The 18,159-nt window shown below is 34.7% G+C and overlaps 1 protein-coding gene across 8 annotated transcripts in view; it reads left to right on the forward strand.

Moving 5' to 3' along the window:
- DNM1L (dynamin 1 like) overlaps window positions 1-18,159 on the forward strand; it is a 61,421-nt gene that overhangs the window by 40,586 nt on the left and 2,676 nt on the right. For 3 of the 8 annotated variants that reach the window (XM_067696121.1, XM_067696116.1, XM_067696119.1), the window contains 11 exons: window positions 2,419-2,581; window positions 4,987-5,107; window positions 6,497-6,628; window positions 7,556-7,762; window positions 11,270-11,390; window positions 11,622-11,777; window positions 12,025-12,114; window positions 13,503-13,595; window positions 16,289-16,345; window positions 17,018-17,095; window positions 17,391-17,423. In XM_067696121.1, the coding sequence (XP_067552222.1) occupies window positions 2,419-2,581; window positions 4,987-5,107; window positions 6,497-6,628; window positions 7,556-7,762; window positions 11,270-11,390; window positions 11,622-11,777; window positions 12,025-12,114; window positions 13,503-13,595; window positions 16,289-16,345; window positions 17,018-17,095; window positions 17,391-17,423 (1,251 nt within the window). The remainder of the gene's footprint in view (window positions 1-2,418; window positions 2,582-4,986; window positions 5,108-6,496; window positions 6,629-7,555; window positions 7,763-11,269; window positions 11,391-11,621; window positions 11,778-12,024; window positions 12,115-13,502; window positions 13,596-16,288; window positions 16,346-17,017; window positions 17,096-17,390; window positions 17,424-18,159) is intronic. The other 5 variants (XM_067696118.1, XM_067696120.1, XM_067696122.1 and 2 more) reach the window with 3 other exon arrangements.

Below are 18,159 nucleotides of genomic sequence, written 5' to 3' on the forward strand. Positions count from 1 at the left end.
GAGAAGCGACCGCAATGAGAAGCCTGTGCACGGCAACGCAGAGTAGTCCCTGCTCGCCACAACTAGAGAAAGCCCGCGTGAAGCAACAAAGACCCAATGCAGCCCAAAATAAATAAATTAAAAAAAAAAATTAGTTCCTTTAAAAAAAATTAAAAAAGAACTGTGTGAGATGTTTTCGTGTCTTTTGTCATCATTGCCTAAGTACTCATTATGTAGAACACCATGTACAAGACTTGTATTGAAATGGATAGCCTGTCTTTATATAGGTATAAGGTGAATGATATTTAATGTAAAATTAATGTGTTTTCTTACTGTTTTATAACTTTGCTTTCAAAGAATTATATTACCATGCAGTATGCCTTTCTTTTGTAATTGGAGAAACTGTGTATCAGCCTGTCATCACAGATAAGTGGTTTCCATACTGTATTATGAATATGACTTTAACACTGTATGCTATAAAAATTTTATAACGATTCACTCGTTAGTGTATAGGCTAGGCTACTGTGAAGCAATCATATCGATTACACTAGGCTACCATAAAGCAATCGTATTGCTGCTTCTTTGTTATCAATGTGTGAATTGTTATATATGTAAATAAATATGAATTTCTTTTTTACGTTATCTTTTCATTTTTGATATCTAGTGTCAGTAATAACATCTACAGTGTTTTGTTATCATATAAGACTATTGATGTTGGTACTGACAGAAGATTTATCTTGTAAACGGATGACATAAAATATCGATAAATACAGTATTGTAAATGTATTTTCTCTTCCTTACGATTTTCTTATTAACATTTTCTTTAGCTTACTTATTGTAAGAATACAGTATATAATACATATAACATATAAAATATGTGTTAATTGCCTGTTGTTGGTAAGGCTTCCACTCAACAGGAGGCTATTTGTAGTTAAATTTTGGGGAAGTCAAAAGCATATTTTCGACTACCTGAGGGGGTCAGTGCCCCAACACTGTTTTTCAAGGGTCAACTGTACTTTGGTCTGTTAGGCGTGTAATAGCACTATGTAAAAAAGCGATGTACATACCTTAATTAAAAATACTTTATTGCTGAAAAATGCTAACCATTATCTGAATGTTCAGTGAGTCGTATGTCATCTTTCTGCTGGTGGAGGGTTTGAAATATTTCAAGAATTATTAAAATGTGATATAGAGACACAGAGCGAGCAAATGCTCTTGGAAAAATTAGTGCCAGTAGACTTCCTTCTCACAGGGTTGGCACGAACCTTCAATTTGTAAAAAATGCAATATCTGCAAAGTGCAATAAAACAAGGTGTGCCTGTATATCTGGAACTCTGTCACGTCTTACAAACGCATAGCTACCATCCTGAGCTAGCCACTATCATCTCAGCTGGATTACCACCATAGTCTCCTAAGAGGTCTTCCTCATAATTTATTAACTAAGCAGCCAGAGTGATTTTATTAAAGTGAAAATTAGATTGTGTCATTCCTTGGCTCAGAATCTTTGTAGTGGCTTCCCACTTCACTCAGAGTAAAAGCTTAAGTTCTTAAAGAGATCTAAAGTATCTACTTGATCTGTCTCTATTACTCTTCTAGCTCCTTCTGCTCCAGCCTTCTGCTATTTTGTTCACTTTACTGGAATGTTCTTCCCCCAGGTATCTTCTTGTACCTCTCCCTTATCTCTTTCAGTTTGTGGTCATTCTCTCAAATGTCATTATCTGGGTGAGGTCTCCCCTGATTACTCAATTTAAAAGCATAATCCCGTTTAAAATAATGATTTAAAAGTATAAGCTTTTTTTTCTTTAATATTTATTTATTTGGCTGCATCGGGTCTTAGTTGTGGCATGCAGGATCTTCTAGTTGCGGCCTGTGGGATCTAGTTCCCTGACCAGGGATCAAATCTGGGTCTCCTGCATTCGGAGCGCAGAGTCTTAGCCACTGGACCACCAGGGAAGTCCCTAAAAGTATAAGCTATAACTAAGTATTCCTTAGCCTCCTGTTCGCCTTTATTTTTTCCATAGCCCTACCACCACCTAGATACTATGTATATATGAGTTTATTATCTGCTTCTCATCACTAAAGCTCAGTGAAGGCAGGAATTTTGGTCTTTCTCTTATTCACTACTGTGATATAATCTGGTACGCAGAACAGTGCCTGAAATAAAGGTTGCCAATAAATACTTGCTAATTGAGTGAATGAATGAATTTGTCTCTAGGCAATTAATATTGACCAATCCTTAACATGGTAGACTTTTGATATTTGCAAGATTACATTTTGAGACTTTTACATATTACCAAATTCATATATACTGTAGTATATAATTTCATTTTAATTATCTGTAAATGGAGTAATACCTATATTCTTTGGATTAAATGGAGGAAAACAAAAAGCAGAGTTGATTTTTATTACTAGTTCCTTGATCATCTCTTTTTGGTCCAGGTGCCTGTAGGTGATCAACCTAAGGATATTGAACTTCAAATCAGAGAGCTCATTCTTCGGTTCATCAGTAATCCAAATTCCATTATCCTCGCTGTCACTGCTGCTAATACGGATATGGCAACATCAGAGGCACTTAAAATTTCAAGGGAGGTAGATCCAGATGGTAAGGACAGGTGTTAATTTTTAATGAGATACTTGGTTAACATGGTAAATCTACCCTCGAGAGGAGTTTTTATTTTTAAAAAGAATATCTCTAGCTATTTTAAAAATAATGCTTTTCTATTTTACTTATATTATCAACTAGAAATTTTGGTGGAAATGGATAAATTGCTGTACAGGCTAGGCAAAAATACTTCACATGATGTCCATATTTGTAATGATTACCTAATGATTTTAAAATAAGATGGCTTCGCAAAAAGTTTGTTTTGTATAAATAAAATGATTTAGGTTTTTGAATGGCTGATTTCTAAGAATAACTGTCATGGTAGATAATCATTGTAGACTATTATAGTATAGTAGGTAATTATGGTATCTACATTCTGCAGAGGTTCAAGGCAGAGGGGATTCTTCGAAATATAGTTCATGCTGTGAGTCAGTATATGATACCTGACTAATGCTGCAGTGTGCATCTTATATAAGATGCCAGACTGTAAGTTATTATTGCTGCTAATAAATGTATGCTTTGCTGTATACAGGAGCCATTTTTTTTTCATCTGAGTATTGAGGGTCTGTGGGCAGTGTCATGTTTCTTATTTCCTACTTTGAATAAAAATTTAAAATAAAAATTTGGTAGGAAATGTTAATGCTAAGACTGCTAATTAAAATTCCTATAAACGGCGTCATTTCTTAAAATTTTTTATTTCAAGTTTTTAAGAAACTTTTATTATATGAGTAATTAATGTTCATTTTAGATTAAAAGATAAACTATATCAAAATGTTTATCTAAATTTTACTTTTATTATATAAAGTAAACTGTTAGGCATTTTATATACATTAATTCTATTTTAAACTGACCCTTGAGCCATAAATATAATCGTACTTTTGATCTAGTAATTTTAATCTAGTAATATAGTATAAGGAAATAATCCAATCCAGTATTATTTATAAAAAATAAGAATCAATATATGGTCCACAGTAGGAATGATAAGATAATAATAGAATATGGAATCATTGAAAAGGATGATTTTATAGATTTGGACCAAAATACAAAAATGCTTCTAATTGAAAAATGCCATATGTAAAATTGGAAATTATGCAGAGCAGCTGGAACTCTCATACATTGCTGGTGGGAATGGTATAGCCACTTTGGGAAAAAGTTTCTCAGTTTCTTAAACAGTTAAATCTGTAATTCCACTCCTAGGTTATTTACCGATGTTAAATGAAAACCTATGTTCATATAAAGAACCTGTATGCAAATATCTATAGTAGCTTTATTCTTAATCTCCTAAAACTGAGAACAACACAGATGTTTCTCAAATGGGGAATGAATAACTAGACTATAGTGTGTCCATACTGTGGAATACTACTCAGCAATAAAAAGGAATGAACTATTGATACGTTCAACAAAATAGATGACTCTCACAAGCATTATGCCAAGTGAAAGAAGCCAGACTCAAAAGGCTATATATATGATTCCATTTATATAGCATTCTGGAAGAGACAAAACTAGGAATGGGATAGTACAAGGAAATTTTGGTGGGGGTTGTAGGGCAATGGAACTGTTTTGTTTTGAGGTAGTGGTGACATTGCATTTGTCAAAACTCATAGAACTGAAAAAAAGCCATTAACCAAGAGATGTTTAAACTCTCATCCCTGGATCCTGTCCACGCTGCCATGGTGAATAAATTCTGGCATTTTAGTGGCAATGAGAGGAGCCAGCGATTCATTGAGCACTGTATCCGGGCCTTCCCCACCTTCTGCCTGCTGGGGCCAGAGGGTTCCCCTGTGTCCTGGTCCCTGATGGACTAGACAGGAGAAGTGCAGTTGGGGGTCACCCTGCCTGAGTACCGGGGCCAGGGTCTCGTCTCCCATATGTTGTTTGTCCACACCCAGGCTCTGGACAAACTCGGCTTCCCTGTATATAACCATACAGAGCCAACAAAGTCATACAGAAAATTAGTCACAGTCTGCATCATATCCCATGCCCTGTGATTGGAACCAGTGGAACTGTGTACCTCTGTGAAGCAGCCCTGAACCCAAGACAGTGTTGGGTGGGCTGGTTATGTGGCAAGAGATGCCGAGGGGTGGGCAGAAAGAAAGAATAAATTGTAATGAAGAAAAAAAAAAAAAATTCACTCACTAGGCATGAGTGAATTTTAAACAAATTTTTTAAATGCTAATAAAAAAGTTAGCCCGAAGAGCTAATAAAAAATATGTGAAAAATTTTTAAAATTAAACATGATGATTAAAAGTAGTTTTTAAAAAGTATTTGTAAGCAAAGGTTAGAAAAACATTACCAAAATGATGTCAACGGTAATGTTAGGTGGGATTATAGATTAGGATTTTCCTTTATTAATACTTAATAGCTTAATTTAATGGGTCATTTCTTTTCTTTTTTGCATTTACCAGGTCGCAGAACCCTAGCTGTAATCACTAAACTTGATCTCATGGATGCGGGTACTGATGCCATGGATGTATTGATGGGAAGGGTTATACCAGTCAAACTGGGAATAATTGGAATAGTTAACAGGTTAGCAATCAAGAATGGGATAAGAATTGCAGCATTCTCATTTCAAAGCAAATCTGAATTTTTTGAATCAGTCTGAAATGTGATAGTGTCCCTACTTTTTCTCCTTTTACTATAATCTTGGTATTGCTAAAGAATTCATTGCTGTAAAGGAATAGATTCACTAAAGCCTCCTGTAGATATTTTTAAATAGAAAGTGTTTCTAAAGTAAGCAGTGCCACAAAATGGAAGAAAATTTAATGGCTAGGCTTAAAAAGTCCCTGTCTATTACATTATGTATGAGGAGGGCACTGGATAAAAAAACGTATTATTTAGTTTACACCAGTCAAGTGTTCTTAGGGTGGTAGTATTTTAATAGATCGATTTAACCCCTAGCATTAGTGATTCTACATAACTGCCAGGAAGTGACTTGGAGAAATTTTATTAAACGTATCCTAATTATAAGTAGGTGAAATAAAAAATTGTGGAAAGGAAACTAACTACAGTTGAGTGTCTACTTAAGTTTTAGATGCTCTACTGTGAAAAATGTTTAAGGGTATCTCTTTGAACCCTTACAACGTCCCTGTGAGATATGTATATTGGTCTGTTTTATAATCAGAAAACTTGTTATACATTTACCAAAGTCACATGGCTGGTGAAAGCAGAGCCAGATTCAAATGGAGATCTTAGTCCAAAGCCTTTATAAAATAGGAAGCACTGAAATTGTCATGAGATCTGGGTTCTACTCCTAGTTCATCTACAAACTAGATATAATGTGGGTTTAAATGGCTCCTAACATCTTTGGTCTCAGACCTTTTAAAATGAAAATGTTACTAAGTGATGTCTTTACAGTTGTCTGCTTCTAATCACATGTCCTTCTCCCTCACCCCTACTCTTTTTTTAAAAAATTCCTATTATCTCTTTTCATGCAAGCAGGTGGTATAAAACTATTTGTTGTATTTGTAGATGGCTACTCAATTTAGTTGCCTGTCCATGGATAAAATATACAGTTGATTAAGACACACATATATTTTTACCTGTTTATCCCTGTTACTTAAGAGTACTGCTTTTGACTGTAGTTAATGGTAATGGTAATAATGTAATGGTAATAATGAGGCCTAAATTATTCAGGCATTGCTTACTTAAAAGTCACACAGTTTGAATCTTGGCTGAACTACTTAATATGTGACTTTGGGTAAGTTAGTTAATCTCCCTGGGCCTTAGTTACTTTGCTATAAAATGGGATAATACCTATTGCATAGACTGATTGTGAGAATTAACAATTCATGTCAGGCATTATAGACAGTGCCTCGTGCCATCATCATTATCATCATTATCATCATCCTCATTATCCAGAGTACTTAGTACCACAGTTGACTTTAGTTGAACAGTTTTGTTATTTTTCAACCTTAGGAGCCAGCTAGATATTAATAATAAGAAGAGTGTAACTGATTCAATCCGTGATGAATATGCTTTCCTTCAAAAGAAATACCCATCTCTGGCCAATAGAAATGGAACAAAGTATCTTGCCAGGACTTTAAACAGGTAACATTTTTTACCTTTTGGAAAATGAGATGTTTCTGGGTTGCCAATAGGTGTCTGAGACCTTTGATTATCAGTTCCTTACATTTTTATAGTGTCCTTGTCTGTAAAATTTCACTTTTTGTTTCTTGTATAGTAGGTTCTTATAATGTAGATATTTATTTTTATTGAGGTGGTTGGCATTAAATCATCGTGTAGTCTAGGAATGCTCAAGTGAATTTTAAAATACCTTAATCATGAAATTCTTGACAGTCATTTTACTTTTGATGATAGAACTAGATGGCAGATGACTTCATTTCCATTTTGTATTTCAGGAACTGAATTAAGATTTATAATTTTCACATAACCTATTCTTAATTTAGGATGTCTTCTGTTCCTATTCATAAAAAGAATGTAAACTATACACCTTGAATTCTGAGTATGCACTGATGGTAGAGGGATTAGAAGGCCTTTCTAAATAATTTATAAATGACTGAAGTAAAAGCTATTTTCTTTTACTTTTGGCTTATTCCCTAAATAAATTAAAGGCTGATGGATATGTATCTTAACAAGATTGATTTTCACTATGCTGAGTATCCATTGTAAAAGATAAGTCGGAAACCAAAATAATGTAGGTGGAATTGGATTGAGTAGCTTACATTCTTTGAGGTAACTGCAATAATATAAAAATTTTTTTTAAATTTATATTTGATTCTCTAGCAGTTGCTACAATTTGATGGGTTGAAGGCACATTTAAAAAGCATTTACTAAGATGGTTTCCTTCATGTCATTTTTTTCAGGCTACATATTTACCTTCTAGTCTAAGATTGCATTATTTCCTACCAGGGCAAATTGACAGGTTTCCCTATTATTTGCATTTTAAAATTTGACCTGCCTGGGTCTTCAAAATACACAATTACTTTAAAATTCTTCCTTTCTCACCTTTGTTAGGCTACTGATGCATCACATCAGAGATTGCTTGCCAGAGTTGAAAACAAGAATAAATGTTCTAGCTGCTCAATATCAGTCTCTTCTAAATAGCTATGGTGAACCTGTGGATGATAAAAGTGCTACTTTACTCCAGCTTATTACCAAATTTGCCACAGAATATTGTAATACTATTGAAGGAACTGCGAAATATATTGAAACTTCAGAGCTGTAAGTAAGAAATTTCTCTATGGATTTGGTTACCTGGATTGATAGGTTAGATAAAGATAAAAGATAAAGATCTTTAGTTACAGTGACTTAACTCTGAGATTATCTGATTGTAATTTATTATCTGTAAAACAGGAATATCATTTTGTAGAAATGATAATGTCTCATATGTATGTAAAATGCTTTATAAATTATGTAAAGCACGGTAAAAGTTTCAGGGCTTTCTTTAAAACAAGACTTTAATTGATAAGCATTTATAAAATTTTCATAATTAAAATATGTTTGTTGTTTCTTTAATACACACAATATAATTGTTCATGAAAAAATACAAAAATGCATATAAGTAAGAAGAGTAAAACATAAGGACAAAATTGCTTTTAATTACATCATTAAGAAATAATCCCTGTTACTTTGGCATTAATCTAGACATTTTTCTATGCTTCTATAAAACATATAACTGCCTGTAATACACATCTTTAGAAATCAGATGCTATGGAATCATTTCTTTAAATCAACATGTCACAAACAACTAGTAGTAATTGTATATTTGTACTCTCAGTCTTAAGATTTACATAGTATTTTACTTTTTAGACATACACTCTTATTTGTTCAACCAGTCCCCTACTATTGATAGTTTGCTTTCAGTTATACACAAATATAAACAATGTTGTGATGGACTATCTTTGGGCCATGTATCCAAGTAAACCCTTAGGTTAAATTTCTAGAAGTGGAATTACTAGATGAAAGGGTATATGACATCCTCAAAGTCTCTTATTATTGCTATACTATTAGTAGATTGTATTTTTTAAAATAAATTTATTGATTTTATTTGTTTATTTTTGGCTATGTTGGGTCTTCATTGCTGCGTGCAGGCTTTCTCTAGTTATGGCGAGCGGGGGCTTCTCTTCATTGCAGTGTGTGGGCTTCTCATTGCCGTGGCTTCTCTTGTTGCAGAGTACGGGCTCTAGGTGCGTGGGCTTCAGTAGTTGTGGCTCACGAGCTCTAAAGTACAGGCTTAGTAGTTGTGGTGCATGGGCTTAGTTGCTCCGCAGCATGTGGGATCTTCCCGGACCGGGGCTTGAACCCGTGTCCCCTGCATTGGCAGGCGGATTCTTAACGACTGCACTACGCGGGGAAGCCCGATTGTATTTTTTTTGTTGTTTTGTTTTGTTTTTGTGTTTTTTTGCGGTACGCGGGCCTCTCTCTGTTGTGGCCTCTCCCGTTGCGGAGCACAGGCTTTGGACGCGGAGGCCCAGCGGCCATGGCTCATGGGCCTAGCCGCTCCGCGGCATGTGGGATCTTCCCAGACCGGAGCACGAACCCGTGTCCCCTGCATTGGCAGGCGGACTCTCAACCACTGCACCACCAGGGAAGCCCTGATTGTATTGTTTTACTACTAGCAATATAAAAGAATATCCATTTCCCTAAACTCTCACCTTTAAAAAAATCTTTTAATTTTGAAAAATAATTATAGACTTATAGGAAGTTGCAACTAAATGTACAGGGAGGTCCCATTCACCTTTCACCCCATCTCCCCCAGCGTTGACATCTTGCATATCTGTAGTACAATAAAAAGCAAGAAAATGGACATTGGTGCAATCCACACAGCTTATTCAGATTTCTCCAATTATACACATACTTCATGTCTGTGTGTTTGTATGTATGTATATAAAGTTCTATGTACTTTCGTGTGACCCAGGTAGCCTTCTATGTGAGTTAATACTGTAGAATATTTAACAAACTAATTACTGAATGGTTTTAAATGTATGCATATTAAGGGAAGTAAAGATTACTAAGATAAACCTTTAAAGAGTTCAGTGGGTAAGGTAGGTCAGGGTAACACAAGGGTTGATTAGGTGGCAAAAGGAGTATAATTTTTAATTAAATACTTCTTATTAAATATAATACATAACCAGAAAAGTGCATATAACATATGGACAGTTTTATAAGTAGTTAATTAAGCAATATCTTTGTAATTACCTAATCAAACCTTATTAGAACATTGAAGAGAGACCACTTTCATTTCTTTCAAGGATTGGGAGAGCTCCATAGTTAGGAATGCATTTGGGTTGGGTTCTGAATAGAATATGGGAAGGCAGTAAGTAGAAGGGTATTTTAGGCTTTGGAACAAAAAAGATTAACGCAGGGCGAATTTGGAGAATGGCATATACAATGATGGGATGTAACAGGAGGTAAGGCAGGAAAGGTGTCTAAGAACAAGACTGTGGAAAGTCTAGTATCTTCAGAATTTGAAGAACTTCCTACTATAAAAAAATAAAACACTTTTGGTCACAGGAGTAACCCATTTTAGAAAGATATTCTGGTCATTATGGAAACTATTTGGAGAAGGGAAAAGTTGGAGGCAGAGAGACCAGTTATTGGTAATTTTAACTATTTTAAAGTATAATACGTAGCACTAAGTATATTCACAGTATTGTACAACCATCAAATAGTATCTATTTACAAAATTTTTTATTATCCCAACAGAAACTTTGTATCCAAATAAGCAATATCTCTGTGTTCCCCTCTTCCCCCAGCCCATGGTAACCTCTGACTTACTTTCTGTCTATGAATTTCCTTGTTCTAGATATTTCATATAAGGAGAATCATACAATATTTGTCCGTTTGTGTCTGGCTTATTTCACTTAGCATAATGTTAGGCTGGTATCTTCTGCCTAGATCACTGTAAGAAAGTAGTGAATAGTGATGGTGAAAACAGAGAAGATGGGATGATTTGGGGAGATATAAATGTATTTGTAAATTTTCAACTAGACTTGAATGAAAAAAATAAAAGATAATAACCAGGGTTTCTAGTCATTAAGATAGGAAACACAAGGTGTCCAGTATGTAGGCCCAGAGATTTAATTTGTTTAAAGCAGGGATAGGCAAACTATATATAGCCCATTGACTAAGAATGACTTTTGCACTTTTAAGTGGTTGAAAAAAATTCAAAGAAGAATATTTTGTAATGCGAAAATTATATAAAATTCAAATTTTAGTGGGCATACGTTTTATTGGAACATAGCTGTGCTTATTTGTTTACATACTGTCTGTAGTTGCTTTTGTGCTCAATGGCAGAATTGGCGAGTTGTGACAGAGTTGTGAAAAGTCTAAAGTATTTATTATCTGGCCTTTACAGAAAAAGTTTGCTGATCTCCAGATTGTGAATAAATAGAAATAAGACATTGTTTCTTATCTTTAAGGAGCTCATAGTCTAGTTGAAGAAAACTAGGGCAGAGAAAAATGTTTAGTAGTTCTTAGATAACTGATGTTTTCTGAAAGAACAGTTACTCAGTGTGCATGTGCATATGTGAATGCCTTTTGTGAAATGACTCCTTTCCCCATTAAAAAAATTAGAGAAACTGGTTCATAATGGATTTGAGAACACATGGAAATGGTCTAAGTGTGATTGTTCATCTGAGACAGTCTTAAAGCTTACAGTGAGACTTCTAACTTGTAGCTTCCTCCCTTTTAGTAATACTAGAAGTCATATACTTCATTGCCTTTCAGATGCGGTGGTGCTAGAATATGTTATATTTTCCATGAGACTTTTGGGCGAACCTTAGAATCTGTTGACCCACTAGGTGGCCTTAACACTATTGACATTTTGACTGCCATTAGAAATGCAACTGTGAGTATGCTTAACTTTTAGAATTTTTTGAAATGAGGTTAAAGATTATTTTTTAATCCATATAACTCTTATTTTTTTTAATGAATTGTACACTTTGTTATTTTGCTCTCATTCTTGAAATTACGAAGTGCTTTTTTATGAAAAATACCAAAAACGTGATTTATTTTAAACTTAAGGAAGAACCAAAATTATATGTGGCTATAATAAGAGCTCATAGTTTTATTTTTTTAGGGTCCTCGTCCTGCTTTGTTTGTGCCTGAAGTTTCATTTGAGTTGCTGGTCAAACGGCAAATCAAACGTCTGGAAGAGCCCAGCCTCCGTTGTGTGGAACTGGTTCATGAAGAAATGCAAAGGATCATTCAGCACTGTAGCAATTACAGTACACAGGTAATTGAGAAATGTAACAGGTTTCAGATTAAGTAGTAAAAGACATGAGGTGGTGGTTTCAAGGGGAAGGAGGAAATATAGAAGATGGGCTAAAAGTTAAAATGTAGTTCCCTTATCTAAAAGTGATTTGAAATAGTATAGTTAAATGTAGCTTCCAAATCTGATTCAGTCCAAATCTGATTCAGTACTTCAGAGATTATTTAATTTTCCTTTAAACAAAACAGACTGTTTCTTCCACCACATGTAGGAGTTGTTGCGGTTCCCTAAACTTCATGATGCCATAGTTGAAGTAGTGACTTGTCTTCTTCGTAAACGGTTGCCTGTTACAAATGAAATGGTGAGCTATTATTTCATAAATCATTGTAATCACTGTTAATAAGTTATTTTGTACAGCTTTATGAATTTAGGCATAATGATTCCCAGTGTATTGAAAAGAAAAAGAAGCAAGTTTGTCTTATTTCAAAGGAAACTTCAGTAATTCTGGTATAAAATGCATTTTTCTCCATATTTTAATCATTGGTAGCCTGCAGCCACAGATTTTCCTGAAAATGGAGTTATTGTTGAGGATTGTGAGTAGTTTTGCTTTATTATATAGCAGCACTGATTTAATGGAAAGTTAGTTTTATCTTTAGCCTCAGTAAACTGAGCCTTCATATAGCAAGCTCTTTTTTTTTTTAACTCTGATGTACATCAGGGTAATTTGGCCATTTGTACAGTTTCCTTGTTTGATGACCTAATACCATAATATCATGGTTGCTATCCTTAAAAATAAAAATCCTGAAATTGGCAGAAATATGGAATAAGCATTTGAAATTGTCCGTATGCCTCTAATTGTTGGCTGGTTTCTTTTTTTCCTTTCTGGTCTCTAAAAGTGCATTTGGGTCTTTGGCTCCGGATGGTGAGCCCCAATGGACATTTACTTAAAGAGTACAAAACCATCCTTGGAAGTATAGAATGTAAGTGCTGCTGCTTAGTTGTTTCCCTAGCAAGCATAACCACCAGATTGAAATGAGTAAGAACATGGTTAGCCTGATCTCAGACTCTACCTACTGATATCAGAATCATTGGAATTTCATTTAAATAAATAATTTTCACTGGTTCTTGATCTTTTAGTGCTGTTCTGATACCTAAGATTTGTAAGGACAGTGCAAATGAAGGAGTTAGTTTAATCTCTCTACAACGCTAGAGAAATTAATTTCAACTTTCCTTTTTGATTATTGTCCCAATTGTCCCAATTGAACCACATATATTTAAACTAGGTGCTTCATAATTAAGGCTAATCAATCATTATCTCAGGTCGTTAAATGTATCCTTTACCCAAATAAAGTTAAAATCTTTAACTTACATCTGATTATGAAATGTTTTCTTATTGTTGAACCTGAACTTTTGACATGGAATAGTGGATGATCTAAGGTTTTAATAGCAAAGTTGCTTGGAAGTTAGATATGCATCAGGTAGATAACTTTTTTTTCCCTAACAAATACTTCTAACTACTTCAGTGTCAGAAATGCAATCTTAGATGCTAAAATATAGATAATTCAAAAGATAGAGCAAATTGTTATTTGGTATAAACTCTGTCAGTTGGAGTATAATTATCAAGTATTTATTTAGGCATCAGTTTCCTGTACTGTCTTTTAGAATTATCTGTTTAATAAGTTTATATGTTTCCTTAAGTAAAATTAGGTTGGCATATTTTGTATATAGCCTAATTTTATTTTTTTCTAGGTCCATAACTTAGTGGCAATTGAATTGGCTTATATCAACACAAAACATCCAGACTTTGCTGATGCTTGTGGGTTAATGAACAATAATATAGAGGTAAATACAATTCGAATTTGTCTTTTTTTTGAGAGAAAATCTGTTTTAGCTCAGTTATATCAAATTTACTGGGCAAGGAATAACTAACTATAAGACATATATGCACCATATTATTGTCTGTTATATGCTAAGAAGTATGCTGAGGGCATTACATTGTTTTCTTAAATTTAATTCTCAAAACCACCTGGAGGCATTGTTCTCATTTTCTGCTTGTGAAACTGTAACTCGGAAATGATCTGGGACTCATTGTTTTAGTGTTGAAGGACTGCCTGGCTCCATTTCAGTAACTATTGTTGCAGTTTATTAGACTGAAGTATGTAAAACAAAGTGGATGTTTTTTTTGTTGTTGCTGTTGTTTTTCTGCGGTACGTGGGCCTCTCACCGCTGTGGCTTCTCCCGTTGCGGAGCACAGGCTCCGGACGCGCAGGCTCAGCGGCCATGGCTCACGGGCCCAGCCGCTCCGCGGCATGTGGGATCTTCCCGGACCGGGGCACGAACCCGTGTCCCCTGCATCGGCAGGCGGACTCTCAACCACTGCGCCACCAGGGAAGCCCAAAGTGGATGTTTAAAATTGTTTTCATTTGACTCTGAAAGCTGTGAAGGAAACATTCCAAGAATTACCTAAATTATAGTAAATTTGGAAAGACAGTACTGTTTCACCATTACTGTGGTTCCTGCATTTCATGGATCCTTTTTTTTTTTTTCCATTTGAGGCTAACGTTGTAGGTTGCATAATAGCTCAGCTGGAGCGAAGGCTGGTGGATAGAGTGATTTATCTGGATGCAGTTTTTTCTCTGCCACTTTTATCTAAAACAGTAAAATTTTCTGCAATTCCATAGTCCAGTAAGACCTGAGTCCCTTCTGTATCAAATTTCCTCTTATGCATATGGGTGGGGAGAATATTGTAAACGTGGAATTTGGGAACTGGAAGGGACCCTGGGTTTAAACTGGAAGGACCCTTTGGTTAAACAGATGAGGAACCTGAGATCCACAGATGATAACAGCTGTTACTTTAGTGCTTATTTTGCTGGGCATCTGCTCTGTAACAGGTACAGGGAACTGTTTTTTAGCTACATAGTTGAGGTGACTCCTACTGTCAGAAAAAATTCCAGGGAATTGCCATGGCCCAGGTTCAGTCTCTGGCTGGGGAACTAAGATCTTGCAAGCTGTGTGGCACGGCCAGAAAAAAGAAGAAAGAAAAAATTCCAAAATGCATATAAGTAAGGCACTTTAAAACACTCAGAAAGTGGACTAGATAATAGTTATTATGTTAAAAATTAGCATGCAGACACTATCTTAAGATAGGAGTTAGTTCTTGTAACATTGAAGCCTTCATGGAAAATTTGTGTCTGGAACAGTTTTTCTAATACTGACAAGGTCATTTATGATATGATTTCAGATCAGTATTTTTCGTACAAATGAATGTCTCTGGTTTTAAGACTATGTGTCAAAGAACTTTATGCGGATATTCTCATTTAATCTTTATAGCAACCCTATGAGGGTAATGTTAATAGACTAGGAAACCGGGGGTTAAGAGTTGGTAACCCATACAGTTAACAAAGCAAGTAAGCCAGGTCTTCAGGGCCAGCTAAGGTCATAAATGGTTGGTAACAGACTAGGGTGAGAATTTCTAGTCTCTAGATTCCTTTGTGTCCTTCTTCAAAATGTATATTTAAATGCTAACTTTTTATTCTGAAGATTGTTAAAATCCATATATTTTTATTATCTATATTTTTTTATCACTGGATAAATGAAAAGTGGGTAAAATTTCTGTTAAAAAATTTTCTTACCCAGAAACATCATTGTGAAGCTTTGTTAATTTTACACCTTTTTGCAAGTTTGAGTGTTCATGAAATGCTTTCTGCTCAGGAGCATTTTGACTTCATTTAATGTAAATACTTTCCTACTGTATTTGATGCTGCCTGAAGAGCCACTATTGGCTCTTGAGAGAGCCACTATTAATACCTACATCTTTCTATATTTTCATAGTCTTGCACCTATCATGGTGCTTGACATACAGTAGGTGTTCAGTACCTATTAATTTGAATTTACAGTTGCTTTAGCTCAGTATCAGAATTACATTGCTAATATTAGCAGATTAGAAGAGTGGGCAGGTGATAAGTCTGTAAAATTAGCCAGGTTACAGAAGGGACTGTCAGTTTTCAACATTACATTTATTTCCTGGAGATAGTTAAGGATAAAGAAAACAGAACACTCTTATAGATATTTCTTATGGTTTTGTGTGTGAATTTAACACAAATGTGTGCAGGTTAGAATGATTTTTAAAGGTTTTGCTTACTTAATTTTTCTGTGATCTGTGTACTTCAAATTCTATATGGTATGCTGAAGGCTTATGTACACTTTGATATGGGAACAGTTTAAATCAGTGATTCTTAACTTGGTGGGAAAGGCAGAGATGATGTTGGTCCGCTTGAGAACCCCTGGTACAGGAAGCCAATGTTACTGACGTTGTATTATATCCCTCAGGTGTGTTGGGGCAGAAAAAAAGATTGAGAAGCATTGGGTTAAATGATTTGTTTGTTTTAAAATATAATTATGGCATGAGTCCGAACAGTGAGAGGATATACTGTAAGTTATTCACACTTTTCAATTAAGCTGAACATTTTTTTAAAGTAGGCTTACATCTCTGTGTTCTGATAATCATGAATCTTCTGCTTGGTTGTGATTTATAGGAACAAAGGAGAAACAGGCTTGCAAGAGAATTACCTTCAGCTGTATCACGAGACAAGGTAAAAAATGTTTTTAAAGCATATTCCCAATATGCAAAGATGGACTGGTAAGCCTCAGAATATTACTCAGTTCTAGGAGTAATTTTTTCTTCTTACTTTAATATTCCATTGGCACTATTTCATTGTTTGAGTAAAGGTACGCAAGTTTAAAAATAGGCTTTGAGTAATTTAAAGATAAAATATTTTGAATACATAGGAATAAATGCTTAAAGGTGGATTTTAAGTATCAAGGATTTAACAGAAATTCAATGACTTTATCAACTTTGTAAAATTAGTTGAAATGACTAATGACTTTATTATAACAAGGTTTTTTTGGAGAGGGAAGATGACATTATGTACATACCAGGTTTTAGTTACCTGTAATAGTTGCAGATATTAAAATTTTTGTGTAAAAATCTGTTACCTTGAATTCTTTACCAGAAAAGATTTTATCAACTTCCAAAAATCAAAATGAAGTTTTTGGATTTGGATTTTTCTTAGGAATTCATCTGAAGAAAGCCTTAAACAAAGGTGACAATAGTACAGGAAATAAGGCAAAATAAATATTAATTTTACGTCCCATTACTTTTGTTTTTCATGTTATTATACAGAGGGGAAAATTCATATTTACAGAATGTTTCTGAATGCATTTTTGGCATCCTTGATTTTTTTCCCTGCATTTTTTGCCTTTAGTCTTCTAAAGTTCCAAGTGCTTTGGCACCTGCCTCCCAGGAGCCCTCCCCTGCTGCTTCTGCTGAGGCTGATGGCAAGGTCTGTTCTGATTCTTAATCTAAGCCTGCATGCCTAGTTTGGTGCAACATAATCATCTGGAAACAAGACACGGAACAGCAGAATATTAATATGGGATATTGTGCTAAGGTCAAATTTTAGTCTAACAGAAATTTAAAATCATTTAACAATGTATACTTCATAAATTATTGTTGACATGCTTTTGCTTGCAATATAGACAATGCACACAGAAAAAGAATTTAAAGAGGAAATTTTCAAGCCATTGGTATTTAAATTTTGCTTGTTAAACTGCATGTTTTAACGTATCTTTTAACAGTTAATTCAGGACAGCAGAAGAGAAACTAAAAATGTGAGTCTTGCTTCAGAATGAAAACGTTGGTACCTTTGGTTCTCACCAAAACACTGTCTTCAAAACCACTAAAGAACTTGTTTGTAACAGTGGCATCTATCTCTTGTTGTCTGTGTTATGTTTTTAATGTTTCTCTTATCTAACTAACTTCTAAGATGGTATTAATTCTAGTTTCAACATTGTTTTAAATAGTAACAACAGCCTTTCCCACTGTTTTCTATTACCTTCAAGAATAGTGTTGAATTTAATATTTTGGTAGGGAATTAAAATTCTGGAGATGGAAACTGTACTTTTGGACTTTTCCTCTTTAAAGGTTCTGAGATCTGTCCAGTGCTAATGGAGAATCCTCTAAGGCTTCTTTCTTATGCTTTCATTCAGTTTGCTCTTTTCACCCTAAATATATTTAGTAGTTTAACATGTGCCTCAACAGCTTAAGCAAATTCAGAACAAACAGGGGGACTGTGAGAGTTTGAGACTGTTGCCAATTCTTGATAACCTTTAAAAAAATTAATCTGTAAGTTATTCAGATCCATTCTTATTTTTAGCTTTTTTTTTTGCCATTTAGCTCCTTTCCTTACTTATTGTCCAGGTTTAAGATTCTGAACCTCAAATAAAACCTTATAAATGTCTTATCTTCTCTCAGCCCACTGTGCTAAGGTCTTAAGAGAACCATCTAAATCACTGCTTTTTATTTAACTCCTGGTATCACTCTGAATTTGCTCACTTTCCTAAGATT

This window comes from Pseudorca crassidens, chromosome 11 (assembly GCF_039906515.1).
Source record: "Pseudorca crassidens isolate mPseCra1 chromosome 11, mPseCra1.hap1, whole genome shotgun sequence".
NCBI classification, from domain to species: domain Eukaryota; kingdom Metazoa; phylum Chordata; class Mammalia; order Artiodactyla; family Delphinidae; genus Pseudorca; species Pseudorca crassidens.